Source organism: Amphiura filiformis, chromosome 3, assembly GCF_039555335.1.
Source record: "Amphiura filiformis chromosome 3, Afil_fr2py, whole genome shotgun sequence".
Lineage (NCBI taxonomy): Eukaryota > Metazoa > Echinodermata > Ophiuroidea > Amphilepidida > Amphiuridae > Amphiura > Amphiura filiformis.
The window spans coordinates 85,999,348-86,019,231 of record NC_092630.1 but is presented as its reverse complement, the minus strand read 5'-3'; the positions used below and the strand labels follow the sequence as shown (position 1 = coordinate 86,019,231).

General features: G+C 35.7%; 1 protein-coding gene across 1 annotated transcript in view; it reads right to left on the bottom strand.

Moving 5' to 3' along the window:
- LOC140147573 (uncharacterized) overlaps positions 1-17,881 on the bottom strand; it is a 79,228-nt gene extending 61,347 nt beyond the window's left edge. The window contains exons 1-2 of the mRNA XM_072169353.1: positions 17,417-17,881; positions 14,648-14,701 (exon numbers count right to left, since the gene is read on the bottom strand). Of these exons, the coding sequence (XP_072025454.1) occupies positions 14,648-14,701; positions 17,417-17,587 (225 nt within the window). The 5' untranslated portion in view covers positions 17,588-17,881. The remainder of the gene's footprint in view (positions 1-14,647; positions 14,702-17,416) is intronic.
- Positions 17,882-19,884: the final 2,003 nt, after the last annotated feature.

The following is a 19,884-nucleotide window of genomic DNA, read 5'->3' as shown; positions in this document are numbered from 1 at the left end:
TTGTGATGAAACCGCACATTGATTAATACCGACATAAGTAATCAAAATCTACATGCACAAATGAATAGAAATCATTCAGACCTGGATTTTGAAAGTGGAATTGTTAAAAGAAAGAAGAAAAAAATATGCTTTAAAAAAAATCCAAAACAAGAATTCAAATGACCATTTTGCTCTGGAATTATTATAATCAATCACAGATTGAAAAGAATAGTTTTCTTTTGTGGTAAAATTGAGGTAGGGCAGGTAGACATAGGCATGAGAGATAATCATCTCTGGAAAAAAATGGTATGAAAAACATCAACCTGCTAGTCACATTTCAAAATATATGAATATATTCATTTGAGCCTGCAACAATTTGACGGTTTCTGTAAAATATTCTGTAGAAGCATTAGGAGTTGAAATATTGCAAATTACTGAATTGCTGTTCCTCTCAAGTTGTTGTAGTCAGAAAGAGCATAAAACCCAAATGAAAGACAGAGGCATAAATGAGTGAATACATCGATCAGCAAGTTGAATTTATCAATGTGAATTACAGCCCCACCGAGATCTACACACATTCACACCTACACAGGTGACAACTATTTCCACAGCAGTCATTTTTTACACAATTTTATACAACCTTTATTATTACAAACTAATTTTAAATGTGTGCTAATATTGAAAAAGTTCAACAAGCATGTCCTGTGTTTTTAAACTGAAATGAATTCAAAAGTTACAAAATTTAAGTAAAGATGGTCAAAAATGGTGATCTTTTGCACCCTTAAAAATGTTCACCTTTAAAACCTGTAGTGTAAACACGCTTTGCCATCTGACATTTAGTGCCACATATTTAATAGAAATTCAGAGGTGTACCATTTTACCATTACAAGAAATGATGGCTCTTTTGTTTTATCTTGTTCATGAAAACAAAATGCTTGTAGGGTAAGGTTGCCAGTAAATGAATTCAATTTGTACCTTTAATTAGAAAGTAAGAATAACAATTATAATATATATCGTGTTAGTTGTCAATGCTGGTATGGTTTACTTCACACAATTACAGAAAAAAACAGCAGTAAATAATATTATATCATTAGTAATAATATTTTATACTGAGCTGTCTGGGTTTTTTTTCATTTCATTTATATTTGATTTAGAGAATGTTTAATATTGTCATCATATTTAATTTTAATATCTAATATGGTCTATAATATAGGGGCCTACAATGTACAGTACAATATGTAAAGTATCTTTTCTCTATGTATTTTGACCTCCGGGCACCCCTAAAAAACAGTGTTTAGAGAATGTTTAATATTGTCATCATATTTTATTTTAATATAGGCATAGACCATCTAATGGGGATAACTATTTGGCTAGTTAGCATTTGGCTAGTTAAATTCAAAATCAATAGCGGGCGTCCTATTTTGGCTAGTTAAATGTTGGTCGCCCAGGCTAGTTAAAATTTTGTCCCTTAGGCTAGTTAAATATTTGTCCCTCAGGCTAGTTAAAATGTTGTAGCTTAGGCTAGTTAAAATTTTGTCGCTTAGGCTAGTTAAAATTTTTCCCTTAGGCTAGTTAAATGTTGGTCGGCCAGGCTAGTTAAAATGTTGTCCCTTAGGCTAGTTAAATGTTGGTCGGCCTGGCTAGTTAAAATTTTGTCCCTTAGGCTAGTTAAATGTTGGTCGGCCAGGCTAGTTAAAATTTTGTCCCTTTAGGCTAGTTAAATGTTGGTCAGCTAAGCTAGTTAAATTTTGGTCTCTCAAGCTAGTTAAATGTTGGCTCCTTGGGCTAGTTAATTGGTGGCCCTCATTTTTCTTTCTGGTTCCCTTACTTTCCTAATATCAATGAAACAATAAAACAAATACAACAGTAATACAAACATACACCTTTGACATGATTTACACATCAATATGGTCCATATGATCACAGATTGTTGAGAATCTGTGATATGATCCGGGGATATGATGAAGATTTTGATTCTATCTGTTATCAACATGATATCACGCTGTTCAGTGGTCAAGGAGTAAGTACCCCCGGTCAAGGACACTGATATGACATCATAGGTGATGTCAGATTTTCTTCTGCTGACCATATGATGCTATATATATTAACTATTATTGTTACATTTAGGCCTTTAAACTTTTAAAGTCATAATTAATTAGTTCAAACATAACTTTGGTAATAGTTGCTCGTGTTCATTTGTTGAAGCGGCAAAACATACTTACTTTTCCTAACAAATCGAATTAAAATATTTTTAAAAAATTTAACCACAAAAAGTAAAAAAAAAAAATCATTCCAATACCACTAAAATATAATCTCTTGAGTAAACTGACCCCAAACCTGAAACAGGTACCAGCCCGAATGGGCTGGCGATAATGACATGTTTTGCATTTATATAAATAGAGTTTAGGAGAAGTGACCTTTCTCTGTCTGAGCGGTTTACCCCACAGGGTCAAGGGGCGTCTGGGTCTCCTTGTTTTGGTGGCTGACCACATAATTGATGGGGAATACCCCTTGATTTGAGATGATGGGGACACAATTTTTATAACTAGCCTAAGGGGAAAAATTTAACTAGCCTAGGGGAAAAAATTTTAACTAGCCTAAGGGAAAAAATTTAACTAGCCTAGGGGACAAAATTTTAACTAGCCTAAGGGAAAATTTTTAACTAGCCTAGGGGACAAAATTTTAACTAGCCTAAGGGAAAAAATTTAACTAGCCTAAGCAAAAAATTTTAACTAGCCTAGGGGACAAAATTTTAACTAGCCTAAGGGAAAATTTTAACTAGCCTAGGGGACAAAATTTTAACTAGCCTAAGGGAAAAATTTTAACTAGCCTAGGGGACAAAAATTTAACTAGCCTAAGGGACAAAATTTTAACTAGCCTGGGCGACCAACATTTAACTAGCCAAAATAGGACGCCCTCTATTGATTTTGAATTTAACTAGCCAAATGCTAACTAGCCAAATAACAAATCCCCACCTGGGTGGTATAAAGCAATTTTGTAATGTTCATCTGGTTTAACTAGCCTAAGGGACAAAATTTTAACTAGACTGAGAGACTAAAATTTAACTAGCCTGAGCGACAAAATTTTAACTAGCCTGGGGGACTAAAATTTAACTAGCCTGAGCGACCAACATTTAACTAGCCAAAATAGGACGCCCTCTATTGATTTTGAATTTAACTAGCCAAATGCTAACTAGCCAAATAACAAATCCCCCATCTAATATGGTCTATGATATAGGGGCCTACAATGTACAGTACAATATATTCATGTAAAGTATAATTTTCTTTATGTATTTTGACCTCTGGGCACCCCTAGCAGTGTCATCACTGAGGAGTCTGTCTCCTCAGGTAAAACAAAAACAAATTTATTAATATGTTCATTTTTAAACAATATTTGTACAATTCTCAGTATTAAACCATAGAAAATCTTCTCTGATTAAAAACTTCATTCAAATAATTCTATTTATTGTTGTCCAATGCTCAGTGCATGGCATTCCTCCTGTTATGTGCACATTCACGTCAATTTATTTTCATTAAAAACAATAAGAATGAAAAACACATCAAATTATGTAATTACACTTCAGATCTGAACATGGCTAATTTGTTTTGATATAAAAAAAGGGTCTTTTAGGGCTGGTTTCTCGAAGCATGGCTAGTGGTCAGACATCCTAAGCCATCAAGCTTTTAGCCCAATTAGTCCTTACCAGTGCTTACAATTTTACATCATACATCAGCTAAAAAGATAGATCATGGATTTACTGGCTTAGGAAGTCTGACCACTAGCCAAGCTTCGAGAAATCGGACCTTAGTGTTTGGAAAAGAAAAGTATCAGCCAGGCTTTAGAACTGCATAAAATGTGTAGGCCTATTTATATCGCAAATTTCAAAAAATCAAAATTATTTGATATCAGGAGGACATACTTTGTATTCAGTATGCAATTCGATATACATGTGTGATGTGCTCTCATGTCCCATAAAAAATACTGTCCAAATGTTCGTACCCCATCTCTTAAGCTTAATTGTCTCTAATATTTTTTATCACTAGTCTTTGTTGACAATCAGGAAAATTGCTTTGTAGACAATATTGTCAACAACAGCCTTGTTGACAACAGCCAAATTCCTATGTGCAAAATATGTTCTACCATAGCAATGGCTAATATTAAAGTATGGTAACATAATGTGTAACACCACGTATGCATGTACCATTAAGGCTTTTGAGGTGAAGTGTCTAGTCCCTGAAAGACCATTTTGCCATTAAACAGGCGCGGATCCAGGCATGGGCACACCGGGCCCGTGCCCCCCCTTCGAGGGTCCTAATTTTTTTAAATAAAACCCTTTGTTTTGCTTTTCATTTTTACATCACCGGCCTCCCATGTCAGTGGCGGATCCATGCAGGGGCACACCCGGACCGTACCCCCTTTCATGGTCCATGAATTGGCTTCAATTTGGCCTTTATTTTTAATTTTTTCCAAATACTAAGGGGGCGCATCCTCCCTCAGACACTCTCCCACCGCGTATGGATAAAGAAGTCAAGGCTTCTTTTTTGGACCAGGCGCGGATCAAGATGGAAGGGCACATTGGCCCGTGCCCCGCCCCCTTCACGGCTAAAAAAATGAGAGAAGAGAAAGTGCGAAAATGAGAGAAAGAAAAGAGGAGTAAATGGAGAAGACCGGGTGAGAAGAAGGGAAAAATATTTGCACGTAATTGAGTGGGCCCAAGCCTATATACTTATCTATGATTATTTTAGGCATTGCTTGAAGGCGGGTCCTCTGCCCAAAATCCTGTGAAATTACTGCGGGCCCGCCGATACGCAGGGCCCATCACATTTTATCACCAACATCAGTATTATGACGGACTCAATGATGACTTCTACACCAATCCGTGCATGCTAGGCCTGATAAAATGTCAATCGGGACCAGTCCCGGGACAAGTGTAATATTTAAATGGTTGGGGCCTTTTTTCACGGCAGTGAAATGATGCCACTTGCCCCAACATCTCATATGCACAGTTTATCCCTTACATGTCATGTGTCTTGAATAGCTTGTAGCCCATCAACCCGGTGTGGTTAAGAGTCTAGGAAATAATTCCTAACATCTCATACCCTAGTTTGTATGCCTTTATCTAATCCTGCCACACATGACAGGGAAATTTGTAATGACTTGTTGAGCGTAGTAATTGAGTAGCCTTTTTTTATAAACAAGTTTGTAATTGGTCGCATGTCATGAATTGGTCATCTTTTGTGTAACATGATGTTAAATGATAAAAATATCACCAATTTTGATTCACTTCAACACAACTTTTAATCAATACATTTTAGACCATTAAAAGTATATATTTCTGAAAAGCTTATATTACAAAAGGATGCCAAATCAACAAAGTATAACATCATAATACAGGGTGGGTCAGAAATATACAGGGTGGAACATCAACAAAATTAACATCATTCGTGTCATGGTAAACCCCGTATTTTCTTTTTCTGAAAGCTATGTAGCTCAAAATAAATATGGATTCAGAAAGACATTACATGGGCCCTTCAAACAAATTAGGAAGAAAGAGATTGGTATCCTTTGCGTTAAACATACAGGGTGGTCAAAAATTGTAAAATAATTTTACAATTTGTATGACATTATCAATCAAAACTTTTTTCCTCCATGTCTGGCACTAAAACTAATAGCAAAATTGAATTCCTCATCAAATTTCCTTAAAAATATGTGTACTTTTAAATAAGCAGGGTGACTCAGGCAAGAGATAGGCCATTTAGAAATGTTGGAGCATTATGTGCACACTTTGTACAGTAAGGTATAGGGAAAACTCTCTTAATTAGCAATTAATTAGGCAATTAATTAGTTACATCTTTTGTTATAGTTGATCTACTATGAGGTAGATCTACAATCCAGGATGATAAATGTGCAATTTGTGGTCCATGCTAGTTCTACTTTTTAAGATACAAGGGTTTGAAGTTTGCCATATTTTCACAATTTTGTGTACAACCCTATGGGGGCTCACCCGCCCGGCTCACCCGCCCCGGCTCCTCCATTGACACATCTTACATATTGAAGTATAAATCTCAAAGTAGTTGTCCAATTGACTTGGGGTTTTTTGTATTTGACAAAGAACATAATTATCTACAAAATGACACCAAACTTTCTAAAATAGGTATCATACTTTTAGAATAAATCAAACTTGAAGTGGGAAGAAAGCATTTTCATGTTACGGCTCCTCCATTTTAGGGTGACCTATTTCTGACATGCGACCAATTGGCTTATAGCCATCACATGATGACAATACACATAACTGATTGGTTAATCAAAGCTAGGTAGACAGGTCATGGCCAACATATTGAATGTTTACTTTGTGATTACTCTGTATTGAAAACTACACAATGGGCGATTTACTTCAGAAAACTACATGGCACAAAACTAAGTCCATTATCTATAGTTAATTGAATGTTTATTCACTCTTGTAATAACCCAGCAATGTGTGTATAAACCTGTATAATATATTTTCTAATTAAAGAAATGGAGTTCTGTTACAAAATATTAATTGGTGGTAAGTATGAGACAAATATCCCGGACAAAAGCTAGCAAGACCAAGACTGGTAATTTGTTTACTTTAGTGATATGCATCTTGCATCTGTATAGAAAATTATAATTTATATTCAACAAATTTAAGATATTGCCAACATGCAAATATTAATAGTGGACATTTTGATACAATTTTCTTCGTAGTTATAGCCCAATTTGTTTCCTGTGGGTGGCTTTAAAAAAATTGTCTTCCCGAGTCAAGACAAGTCATATCACTTATTTATTGTCGTATTAAAGTGCAAAAGTAGGTTAGATATGAATATTAAATGTTAGACCAAAGTAGCTCAAAGTACTATCTGAGACTATATAATAATCACAGGTATAATAGTCTCAGGTACTATACACCTGATCCGTGACTTGTCTTTTTTTGAAGACAACTTCTTGTTTGTTTTAAGCAATGATAAAAGTGTAAAAAATGATGCACCAAATGACTTAAATGGGACCTTCATTTTGCAAAATTTTCCAACTTCTGAGGAGAGATAAACAGGTGACCGTTTTCAGTACAATTTATGTTTAAACATGTTGTTTAAGCAATATAATTAGGCCTACAGTAATCTACGAGTGGCTTCAATTGTGCCTTCATTTTCACATATTTTCTAACTTCTGGGGGGGGGCATCCCTCCTCAGACACCCCTGTGTATGCATAAAGAAGTTGAAGTTCACTTCTGCTTTAGACACCAGGCCCTTTATGTTTCAAGGAATAATTGACACAATAGTGTAAATTTGTTGACGAATGACTTAAAATTTTCCACCAAATGGTTTCAATTGGGCCTTCATTTAGCAAAATTTTCCGACTTCTCAGGAGGAACATCCCGCTCTACACGTATATGCATAATGAAGTTGCCATTTTCACTTCTGCTTTGGGCACCAGACCCGAAATGTTTTAAGCAATAATTTACACATTAATAGTGGAAAATTGTCGACGAATGACTTCAATTAGGCCGTCATTTCACAAATTTTCGGCTTTTTCAAATTAAAACTTTACACAATAATAGTGCAAAAATGGTCCACCAAATGGCTTCAATTAGGTCTTCATTTTGCAAAAGTTTCTCACTTCTGAGGGGGCACATCCCCCTCAGACACCCCCTGCGTATGCATAAATAAGTTAACCTTTTTCGCTTCTGTTTTGGACACCCGACCCTTTATGTTTAATGCAATAATTTAAAACTTGTGGACAAATTACTTCAATTGCACCGTCATTTTGCACATTTTTGGCTTTTTCAAATTAAAATTTTAGGCAATAATAGTGCCAACATGGTCCACCAAATGGCTTCAATTATGTCTTCATTTTGTATAAGTCTCTCACTTTTGAGGGGGGCACATCCCCCTCAGGCACCCCCTGCGTATGCATAAAGAAGTTAACATTTCGCTTCTGTTTTGGACACCCGACCCTTTATGTTTAAAACAATAATTTGCACAATAATAGATTAAGCTTGTCGACAAATGACTTCAATTGGACCGTCATTTCGCAAATTTTCGGCTTTTTCAAATTAAAATTTTACACAATAATAGTGCCAAAATGGTCCACCAAATAGCTTCAATTAGATCTTCATTTTGCAAAAGTTTCTCATTTCTAAGGGGGCACATCCCCCTCAGACACCCCCCTTTCTGCGCAGCAAGAAGCTGCGACGTTCGCCGCTGCCGCTACCGATGGTTCTAAGTTTGTGCCCCCCCTTTTCAAAATTCCTGGATCCGCCACTGCATTAAATGCCATGCAGCATCTATTATGCATACAAAATTTGAAACATCAAGCTGAGAAAATGTGAAGGGCACTTGTATGCATTTTAATAAATGTAGGCTAAATGTAAGAAGACAGTGAAAACATAATTCTGAAATATACACACTATCTATATCACAATTCAGGAAAAGCAAACCACAATATAAACGGATTGCCGGTACAAACAGCCCGAGGGACCATGGTCTACCGGCAACCTGTAATGTACCAAGCGGTACAAGATTTTTTTTGGGGGGGGTGGTCCCTCCTTCCTCACTGGCTATGGCCTAAATCCACTGATGACATTTTGAGCAAATGTTTTGAGGTTTGCCATCATTTCATCATTGCTAAAACACAATTTTATGTACAACATGTATATGTATAGTGCATAGTCTGTGTTACAGACGTGTCACGTGTGTACATATTATCCAAAATCCGAATTATCCGAATTCTCCGCGGCTTTGCCGCTCACCCCCCTTGATCGCGAGTCAGACACTATCGCGAGTCAGTCTTTGACAAAGACTATGTAGTGCATGGTTTATACACACACACTGTTTTTGACAGGTCTGTATTGTATTGATTAATGAGTCTTAAAGATGACAGTTTGACAAATAATTTGACACCTGTCTTAGCTTCACTATATAAACATGACACTCTCATGACCTCAGTAAGGTCATGGACTATGCAGCACTGGAGAGGGAGATGTGGAAAGGTGTTGATATTTTTACACGATAAAACTGTGTGTCCTGCTCCTGTTGATGTTGTTTTATTCATAGGATCAACATATTTAGGCCTATATACATGTAGTTGAACAGTGCACACATGTAAATGTGATGTTCAAAATACTAAACTGAGCTCAAAAAGAAACTTATAATTTTTCACAAGGTCATATCTTGAAATCCTGTCCATCAAATTGAACCAAAATTACACACAGATTTACTTCAATACTCTACTCTTAACACATGTCAGTAACCAAGCAGTTATCCAACTGACACAACAGCAAAATGCACTGACATGGGACAGCTTCCTGGACCACATTCACAGCCCAGCCCTGTTTCATGAAAAAAGTTTATGAAAAGCAGAAAGCAGCACTGTTTATCATCTGTGCAAGGATCTTGTGTGCATTCTCACAGATTTTTTGTCCTGGGTGCCAAATGTTGGGCTGTAAAAGTGAAGGAAGTCCAGGAAGTTGTCCCATGACAGTGCATTTTGCTGTTGTGTCAGTTGGACAACTGCTTGGTTACTGACATGTGTTTTGAGAAGATCATGTGTGTAATTTTGGTTCATTTTGATTCACAGTATTTTAAGATATGACCTTGTGATTCACAAGTTGTAAAAAATTATAAGTTTCTTTTTGAGCTCAGTTTATGTACATGGTGAACAAGATGGTCATATATGTAGCTCATAGCACATCAAAAGTACTAAATTTAGTCACAACAAACAAAATCACACCCATTAGGCACTGCAATTAAATATTGATTTTCTTTGTTTTGCCTCATTCATTTGTTGAGTTCATTTTGTTTTAAATACATGTAGTCCCAGAAATGTAGCCAATTTGCTGTATTAAAAATAAAAAGAAATCCTTTTAAGATTATCAAAATCACTATAATTTAAGTTCCTAACCCTATTAACTGCCTATTTGGTTTTAGTGAAGGGAAAGAGGAAAGAAGAAAGAAAGTAGATGACAAGGAAAGTTCCGGGGGTGGGGGTGGGGGCACTCAACTGAAATTTTGGTAGGGGTGTGCGGCGCGGAGCGCCAAACTTTGGGAACTAAGAAGTTAAGAACTGATTTTGGGAAAAATAGGGGCTTGATGAACTGAAATTTCAACACTTTTGGTGGGTCTTGTGAACTAAAATTGGGCCAAATTATAGGCTTGGGCCAAATTATAGGCTTTGGAGCTAAAAATTCAAAATTTGGAAGAGCTACAATTGCCAGAGTTTGAGGCTCAAAGAACTGGAGCATGATCCAAATGTGGGTCTTAAGGAACTGCCGGGGAGCCTGAAAAAGGGACCCTTGACCGCCGCACATACCAATACCCCATTTACATGCGAGTACCCCCTCCGGGGGAAAGTTGTCTCCTTGGGTTTGAACCACCAACCCCTTGGGTGTCGCACAGTAGACCGGCGATATATTGTAGCAAGCCATGTGTGTGACTCAGTGTTGTCAGGCCAATGGTTTTGATATGATTTCAGATGATTACACAATCACATCACATGGAATACTTGGTGTTGTAGGGGCTTTATTAGAGTAGTATTTTTTAGCACTGGGTACTGCTGGGGTTATTGTCATCTTATTCTGTTGGGGGGGGGGAGGGGCTATAGAGTCATTTTCACCACTTTGTACTTCCCATTTGGGTTAAATTTTAAGACCCCTGACCAGAGGCCTCCACCTTTCACTTGTTCTGTGTACAACCATAGGTATTGCTTGGTACAACAAACTAGCTTCCTGTACAAACTGGTTTGTCCTGCTGCCCTGGCTTGAAGCATGCTTGGAGATTAAAGTTCTAATATTCAGTTACTGCCCTCAGCTGATAACTTAAGTCAATAAAATTGGCTGGTACACAATCACATGAATATAGCCATTCTATGTAGGCTACAAAATGAACACATTGGTATACAGTGGATGGAGAGGTCTTAACCCTAGCAACATGGTGACCAGACCCAAAGATAGTGGCGCGCCACAGAGGAGGGGGGGGGGCATGGAGGCATGGCAGTCAGAACTCTTGCCCCCCTGTTTCCCCCCCGTAAAAACCCAAAATTACAAAAATATCCACTTTTTGCAGCAATTTTGCGCAAAATTTGTTGATTTTGCCCACCCTGAAATTCACTTTGCTCCCTCATTGCCCCCCCTCCCCGAAGAAAAATTCCTAGCGCCGCCACTGCCCAAAGAATCTGATTTTCACAAAATAGGAAGAAATGAGAGACAGCAGGGTTTATGTTGCCTGGTTCATCATTAACTAATATAGTGCTTTAAAATTGTACCGTACGGAACAATTGCAATTTTATTTAAAGGTGCATGGTTAGATTTTTGTTTTCCATAATACATTGATTGAGGCTGCTACCATAAACATCCATGTCCACATTTTGAGTTGTAGTGCTCTGGCTGTTTTTGATACGAGAAGCAAAAAATGTGGATGACAGTTACCATAGGATTTATACTTCTGTGTGGTTACCACTTTTTATTTATTTTTTATTCACAGTATCACATAAACAAAAACGTACCTCTGGTTTTAAATTTTACTGGGGTAAGAAAAAAATGAGCTTTCTTCTGTTACCAAAAGATCAGTTTTGATGAGGCTTCTATATAGCCCAAGTTGAGTGCCGGCTAATTTTACTATCTACTATCCAATTAGAGTGTTGGCTTGGGGCACAATCTGTTTAGCGAACATGATGAGGGGTCGGGGAAAGGGTTTGGGGGTATGATGAAACAAATCATTTGTTAAAAAAATAAATATATAACAAAAAAAGGGCCTAGATTTTCAGGATTTTGACCTGGCTGCAGAGGGCAACACAACAACTTATTTAGCCTTAGAGAGAATACAGTATGTTGCAAAAATCACTCAACCAGTTCAACAAAATGACTTGTAAGCTAATTGATGACTGCTCTCCTTGAGCAATGGCAGTCCATGGTCATACACATTCACATGTAAATCTGCATCCTGTTTTGTGGAATTCTGTATTGCAATCATTATAATCATACATTGCCCCATTTTATATCAAACATTTGTTTGTGCAAAGATAACAATAGAGTAAAGTTCACCAATAGTAGGCAAACTCAAATCCACATTTATCCATTCAAAATGGTTACTTGTACCAGAGAAGATGTAAGAAAAGGAGGGAGAACAGAATTACATCTTTGAGATAATCCCGTAGGTAATCCTGTCGCACCTATTCATAGTCCTTTATTCTCAAGTAGTTACACATCTACACTTGAAAGTAGCCTTTGATCATGTTGATGTGATGTGTGCTGCCGACCACGGTTGATTAATTTTCACTCCAGAATTGGAAATATTTCCAATGTTTCTATAGAGAATTCCTTGAAAATATGACACGTGTGTGTTAAGTAGCTGTTGCTCTGATGGGATACCACACTTGGATACTTCAAGAAAGAAATGTAGTTTTGTAAAAATTCCCACAAAATCCGCCCATTTTGGAACATTACATTAATTATTTAGGGAGAGTAATTTAGGATTTTATTAGAAAAGGGATGATTGTTGATCATGTTTATTTTCTTGTTTTATGTATTTTCCTGTCATTTCCTGCAAACCTAATAAAGATATTTTGATAATTGAAAATAGTCTGTATCATAAATCGTAGAGGTTGAAAGAGTCAACAAGCGTCAGAAATTATAATTTGCCGTGGAACTTCGGTCATATTTTATTTGAAATATAACTGGATGTTAGGGTCTACATGCATGGTATGCATATACTATCACTATGATGATATACAGACCAGGGTCTTAGCTAGCCACTCGTCTGGCCGTCATTTTAGATGGGGAGTTTCCAACTGGGACGGGCAAAATTAATGCCTTTGACAGATGCTATATTATAAATTGTATGTTTTGAGAAGCTAATTGACTTTTTTAGTAGACCCGAATTGTAGAACAAGGCCATAATCAACACATATTTGAACTCTTTGAACCCCCAATGGGCTATATACATCTGGTAAAAGTTTTAAAGGTCAAATTAGGACAGGCAATTTTATTCAAATGACGGGCAACTCTCAATTTCTAGCTAAGACCCTGATACAGACACTGACCTCTCCCTAAAACTAGTAAGCAGCAACTTGTGTATCACACCCATCATGGGTTCGAACCCCTTTGTTGTATTTTATTGTTAACCCTGAATAGCGTGATTACTTTTGAATGAGCGGCAGCACACATATTTTGTTTGAGGATAGGTAGAACTATCTCCTTTTCCTCACATCTTCTCTGCTTGTACATACATTGTAATTTCTATACATTGTACACATATTGGTCAACATCATGTAGGGTGAATAACCCAGGGGTAATATTTTTTTTTTCAAAAACAGCTCTGTTTCTCAAAGTCTAAATTTATAATTTACTTTAAAAACTATTACATTCTATCTAGGGCTATCATTTTCTTTGGAGAGGGGGGGGGGTCCCAAATATATGAGGGGTGATGTGTCATAAATGTTTGGAAAGAAAAAATAGAGGGGGTCATAAAATTTTTGATGACCAAAATGTAGGGAGTCACAGGATGACCATTGACCACAGATACATTTTGTAGTGTCTTTATTTGGGAAATCCTGCAAAGTTTGAAGGAAATTGATCTACCTTGCTGGTCACAGCCATAAAATTTGCCTGTCCAAAATGACTGGTGGCTAGCTAACACCCTGGATAGGGGGAGATACAATTAGGACTTCCGGTTGAAAAACATACACGCCTATGGAACATGCATGCGAACTTACCTTTCCACACAGCCAGTGTGAATTTCAAACATGGGTTACCTAAATGGGCGACTCCACTTGAAATCTTAATCTATTGATTGATTGATATTTTGGGGGTAAAGATAACAACCTTGTATGTATGAATGATGTGATTTGAATTTAAAGCATATATAAAGTGTGCATACATGTACTGCATAAAATAAATATAGTATTGTAGAGTAACCAAAACTACTTATCTTTAAAGCCACACAAGTTTCAGTAAGCAGTGGCCAATGTTCACAGAATGGTACACTTAATATCACAGAACAGTTTCCGGTAATTCTCAACAGGTATTACAGGAAATAACAAAATACTTCAAGACATGAAACTGCATAAATATAGAGGCATTATGGAACCAGTAAATTAATATTATTGCATGAACCCTTTCATTCTACACATCCCAGGCTCACTTTGGAGGTAAGGAGGTTCCTCTCGGTTTTCATACATTGTGAGGCTATATTTAAAAAATCCTTTCAAATCTCAAAGCTCTCCAGCTTCTGAAAACCTAATGCAGAATGCGATTAAAATTTTTTTTTAATATAGAATTTTGAAATGCTTGTCAAGGTGACCGTTATACCTTTTGATACTGTGTGATATCCATATTCAAGGTGCTGTATGACTGTTTAAAGAAAGATCACTATAGACTATAACTTGAGTTGCTTTCAGATTTTTGTTGGAAAAAAATGAAAAAATGATGACTTTAAAATCTAATGTGCATGATTTCAATAATGCACATGGGAGCTTTGAGACAAAGGATTTTTTAATATAGCCTAATGTAAAGCAGAAATAATGGAGTGAAATGAAATACATTCTTACATATGTATGTGTTATTCTCATGACTATTTTACAAGATGACTACATGATAACTGTATTTTGAAAAACCAATTGTTTGAGTAAAACTCAATAAACTTTATTCATACTTACAGTATTTCTCCTTTTTTCTGGAATAAGTTTTCCAATAACTCTCTGGTTACTCAACTGAAAAAAAAAATGGAAATATTGATTGTAAAAAGCTAATTTGTATAATACATGTACCAGCATGTCAAGGTCTAGTGGACACAGGGCTCCCCCTTTAAAAATAAAAGCCTTAGCATGTTTTGTTAGTGAACCATATGATACATGAGTGAGTGTCCCCCAGTAAAATTGCAGTTGATTTAAACATTATGGTTTGCTCCACAGCCTCATCCTCCCCAACTTTATAGTCCATATTGAATTTTCACGTGTGATATTATTTAAACTTTCTTGCAGATTCAGTCATTTGACTTAGGTATTGTCCAATTTGTACTTTTGGGTATTCAACAGCCCAAAATGACAACACGGTAGGTATGGGGTAGTCCTGCCAGCAAGACTTCAGTCTTTATCATAATGACATCTACGGACCTGAAGTCATGCAGCGGTACATAGGGATGCACTGTACGTTTAAGAAATCCAAACTTCAAGCATCAAGAAATATACCAAGTATTTGTCAGTTTTACCTCAGAGATGCTGTAGACCCTCTCTACACAGTGTAGAAACATCACAAGTAGAATGCTGCTCAATATTATAAATCCAAATCATGAAAATCAAGACATTTTGCAGAGCAATATTTTGACCACTTTTGCACTAAGTAAATTACTCCCATGAAGATTGCAGGTTTTTCCAACTCAGGGAATTTTGAACCCACCCAAAAGATGAGATCAATGTAGATCAATTACCTCAACTTTGTGAGTATAGACTTACAGGGTGGGATTAAAATCATCCAGGCACGCCCAAACCCTGGTACAATGGGATTAAAATCATCAGTGCATGCCCAAACTGTCCTTGAGAGAGTTCCTCAGCTACATCCTTAGAGCCCAAAATGAGCCCACATATTGTGATGTTTCTTATTTGTGGAAAAGATAGCAATAGAGTGAACTGTAACTCTAGGTATGACGAGTTACAGTTACTGGAACTAGGTATGGGGCACTGACATGCCGTTCAAGTTACCCAATGCGCCCAATTTAAATTACAGCATGTCAGCGCCCCATAGCTGCCGTGTTGTAATTTTGAAATGTTGAATGCCCAAAAGTACAAATTATATCATTCTACATATCAATACACGGTGTTATGAGCCTTATTTTTTCCACCTTTATAAACCAAACAAACTTTAGTACTACTAGTTTAGAGGTTAATAAGTGCATCAGTTATTTGGAGGGCATTGTGAAAAATCTAAACATTTTGCCTTTGGAACCCAGGAATATTCCAAGGTCCAAAGCAAAATGTTTAGAATTTTCACAATGCCCGACATATTACCGATGCAAAGTTATTCATAACCATCACATTGATCTCTTCACTGTACAAAATAAGGCCAAGTAAAAATACAAATATGTTTCTCGTCCGGGTTTTTAAAAATCAGGAGGATGAGGGGCTTTTTATTTATTTTTTTAATTGGAAAACGATGCTAAATACCTGTATTTGGCACCATATTTTCGGTATTCGACATACAGATTGATATCTGAGAAAAAGGAGGAGGCACTTTTTATTTTATTGTTTTGAGAGGTAGGCCCCTCTAGTGGTCACAAAACTCTTCTTAAATGATGTATTAGGCATTTACAAAGCTGTAAAATAAGTTTCAACTTCTGAAACATCTTTTTAAACAAGTTATAACTGAAAGTTTACAAAATAAAAAGAAATTGGAAAAATCTTCAAAAAAGGAGGAGGGCGCGGACGAGAAACATGTATTTTTTTTTAATCGGCCTAACACAAAATTTTGCTGAAAAGTTTGTAAAAAATAGATGATTTTTACATCTTCCCTTTCCAAAAATCGATCAGGTAAAACAGGATGACCAATAACAAAAGTGCATATCACAATCTGTGCAAATATGGTAGCGCGAAATCAAAATACGGCAGCCAGCGCGCGCAGTTTGATTGACGCACAATATGGCGCTCACAGAGGTTACTTATATTTACTTTCGAACAATTACGCATTTTGCGGTCAATTGTAACCTCATTAATAATATACGCGATACATGCGATCCAATCATTTTAATAGGCCTATATTTGCCAAAACGCAAAACTAATATTCAACGAGAGCGCTGGCCGCCGTAATTGGATTGCGCGCTACCATATTTACACAGATTGTGATTCACACTTTTCTTATTTGTCGTTGTGTTTTAGCCTGATCGATTTTTGGAAAGGTAAAACGTAAAAATGGTTAATTTTTTGAGGAAAATTGTGTGTTATTTTGTAAAGTGAAGAAATGAAAGTAACGGTTTTGAATGAGGTTAATAACTTTGCATCGGTTATATGCGGGCATTGTGCAAAATCTTAACATTTTGCTTGACCTCGGAATATTCCTTGGTTCCAAAGGCAAAATGTTTAGATTTTTCACAATGCCCTCTATTAAATAAACTATGCGCAGAACTTTACTCTCTAATTAATGACCTCGATTTGCATTCCCGTTTTCACACATAACTAAAATGTGATTGGATCGCACGTATCGCGTTTATTGATGAGGTTATGAATCGTATGTATTCACCCAATAAACTTAATATAAATATTGTGTCCCAGATAGTAAACAAACTTTGGTGTCATGCCATTGGTGATTCTTTCAAATGAATTCAACCATGAAGCTTAGACAAGCTGTCAAAGAAAAACAGACCTTGCCCATCTATTCTATGTCTGCTTGGCAGTACCAAATTTACATAATAATATTCCATAACAAATGTGACGTACCTGTAAATAAACTGAAGGCACATATCCAATGGTTCCATCACTGACTCTCTTTGCAACCCACCATTTATCATTGGTCTTGTTTACAATCTCAAATAGTTCACCTTTATGAAAACTCAAGACATCATCCCGTTCTTTTTCATAGTCAAATTTAGCTTCGTATGTGTCCGCCATGATCACGATGATGTGGTTGTGCGTTAAGTTCTCACACAGAATTCCACATGAATTGTATTCCTGTCCCGTCTAGGGATTCAGATAAATGTTATTCCTGTACCTCACAATGTTGACATGTTGAAGGACTGTTCAACTTTCAACTTGAACTACGCTATTCTGACTGCACACTGTGTTGTGATGTGAAGTCGTCGTATCGCGGAGCAGTCTTTTAATAGCTCATAACACTATCCTTTTTACGTAATCACAAGCCAACATAATGTATCAATTTACACACTACTGCATCACTCTGGGTATGATGTGATTGCTGCGACTACCTGTTCGCCAGTCAATCAATTATGCAAAGTTTTACAGTGGGTCACCCATTCATATATTACGTTACGCTATCTCACTTCCCTGTTAGCATGGTTTATAATATATATATATATTTTTTTTTTCAAACAAAAGATAATAATAATAATGATAATAATAATAATGATAATAATAATAATAATAATAATAATAATAATGATAATAATAATAATAATAATAATAATAATAATAATAATAATAATAATAATAATAATAATAATAATAATAATAATAATAATAATAATAAGAATAATAATAATAATAATAATAATATTATTATATCATTATTTTTTACTTTTACATAAGAAGAATATTCATGTAAATAATCATAAATAATATTTGAAAAAAAAAAACATCCAAAATTAAAATAATAATAAACTTAAACCACTAATCAATACACAGGAGATAAAATCCGAAATTGAACCAATTAATCAATCAATTTATCAAATAATAATATAAAAAAGAGAAAAATATTGAGTTCTTCATTTCTTCGACTCATCTGGGATTCCAAAAGTCTAGAAACACACGATAATGTCATATTCTATAGTCAAAAGTTCTTTAACTTTTCCACTTACCATGCTTACTGACCAATGAGATATCAGAATACTATCTGCAGTCTGTAGTCTGTGGGGAAATATGGAATGCTTGTCATGCTTGTAGGAAGTGAAAATTATACAAAGTTCCATTTTTTATACAAAGTTATTTGTAAACTAGTTTGTTTTTTAACTTTAACTAACTTTCTTTAATTAACTTTATCATAGGCCTAATGCCCAAATAACAACATTGAAAAGAATAGATTTTCAGGGAAGAGCTGAGATATTATATGGAGAGGATATGGATGAGCATAAAGACAGATACATTTTAGGTCTAGATACCCAATTAATGCTAAATGTTCTACTCATACAGATGATGAAATGGAAATAATCATATCCTGTGATTTTCTAGAGAATATTGAACAGGTAATGTGTTTCGATTTGTTTGATCTTGAATTTCCCCATTTGATTGCAATAAGTTTCCTAGTCAAGTGCAAATGAAAGTCACAATGTAACATCAGCATATTTACCTTTCTTCCCTAAAACCTGTTTTATTTTGTTTTTAATATCTATTAAAAAAAAAGAGAAAGGAATCTTATTTCCTATCTACTGAATATCTTTCAGGACTGAGTCAAGCATGCTTTCATCAGTCCATTTGAAAAGCGCGCCAAGGAAAGGCCAAGTAGCGATATCCATGATGAGGAGATAGGTTGACATGCGGGATGAGATGTGTAAATTTGAAAAGGATATGCAGGAGATTTCTACACGTTACTTAAAAATTTGAGGTAACATGTTGTCTCAACTTTCCTGGTTTAATATGCCAAAGACTAAATTCAAGATCATTTCGTTAGCAATTATTACAACTGTATTGTTCACTAGCATAATTGTTTTTTCACACAACATTGATTGTGGAATAATATGTACATTAGAGAATGAATTTGGAGAAAACCTGCTGATAATTAAAAACACTCGCTGAACAGCAAGACCTTCCCTCTAAGCTTTTAATCCGATAAGCTGATTATCTATTTGTTTTCATGAATTGGAAGACACAGGGTTCGCAGGTTTTAACCGCTTGGCAAAAATAGTTTTTGCCGGCAAAAATGGCAAAAACTACAAAAGTGATTTAAAGTTCAGATTTTTTTTTTATCTCAAAACGAATTATGAAATTTAAAAAAATAATTTCCTGAGTGTAACAAGGCCAGATTTGGTAATTATAAGTAACATATTAAGAAATTAAAGGCATGCGTTTTCATTGCTCAATGGCGCATAACCCCCTGATATTAACTGAAATGTGGCATATCAAATTCAACACTTTTTTATTTTAAGGACTTGATGAGACAAAAAATATGTTGAATGATTCATTAAAAGTTGTATGTTTACTGCTGTTAATGAACTTTCTGTGTACTTGTTAATATT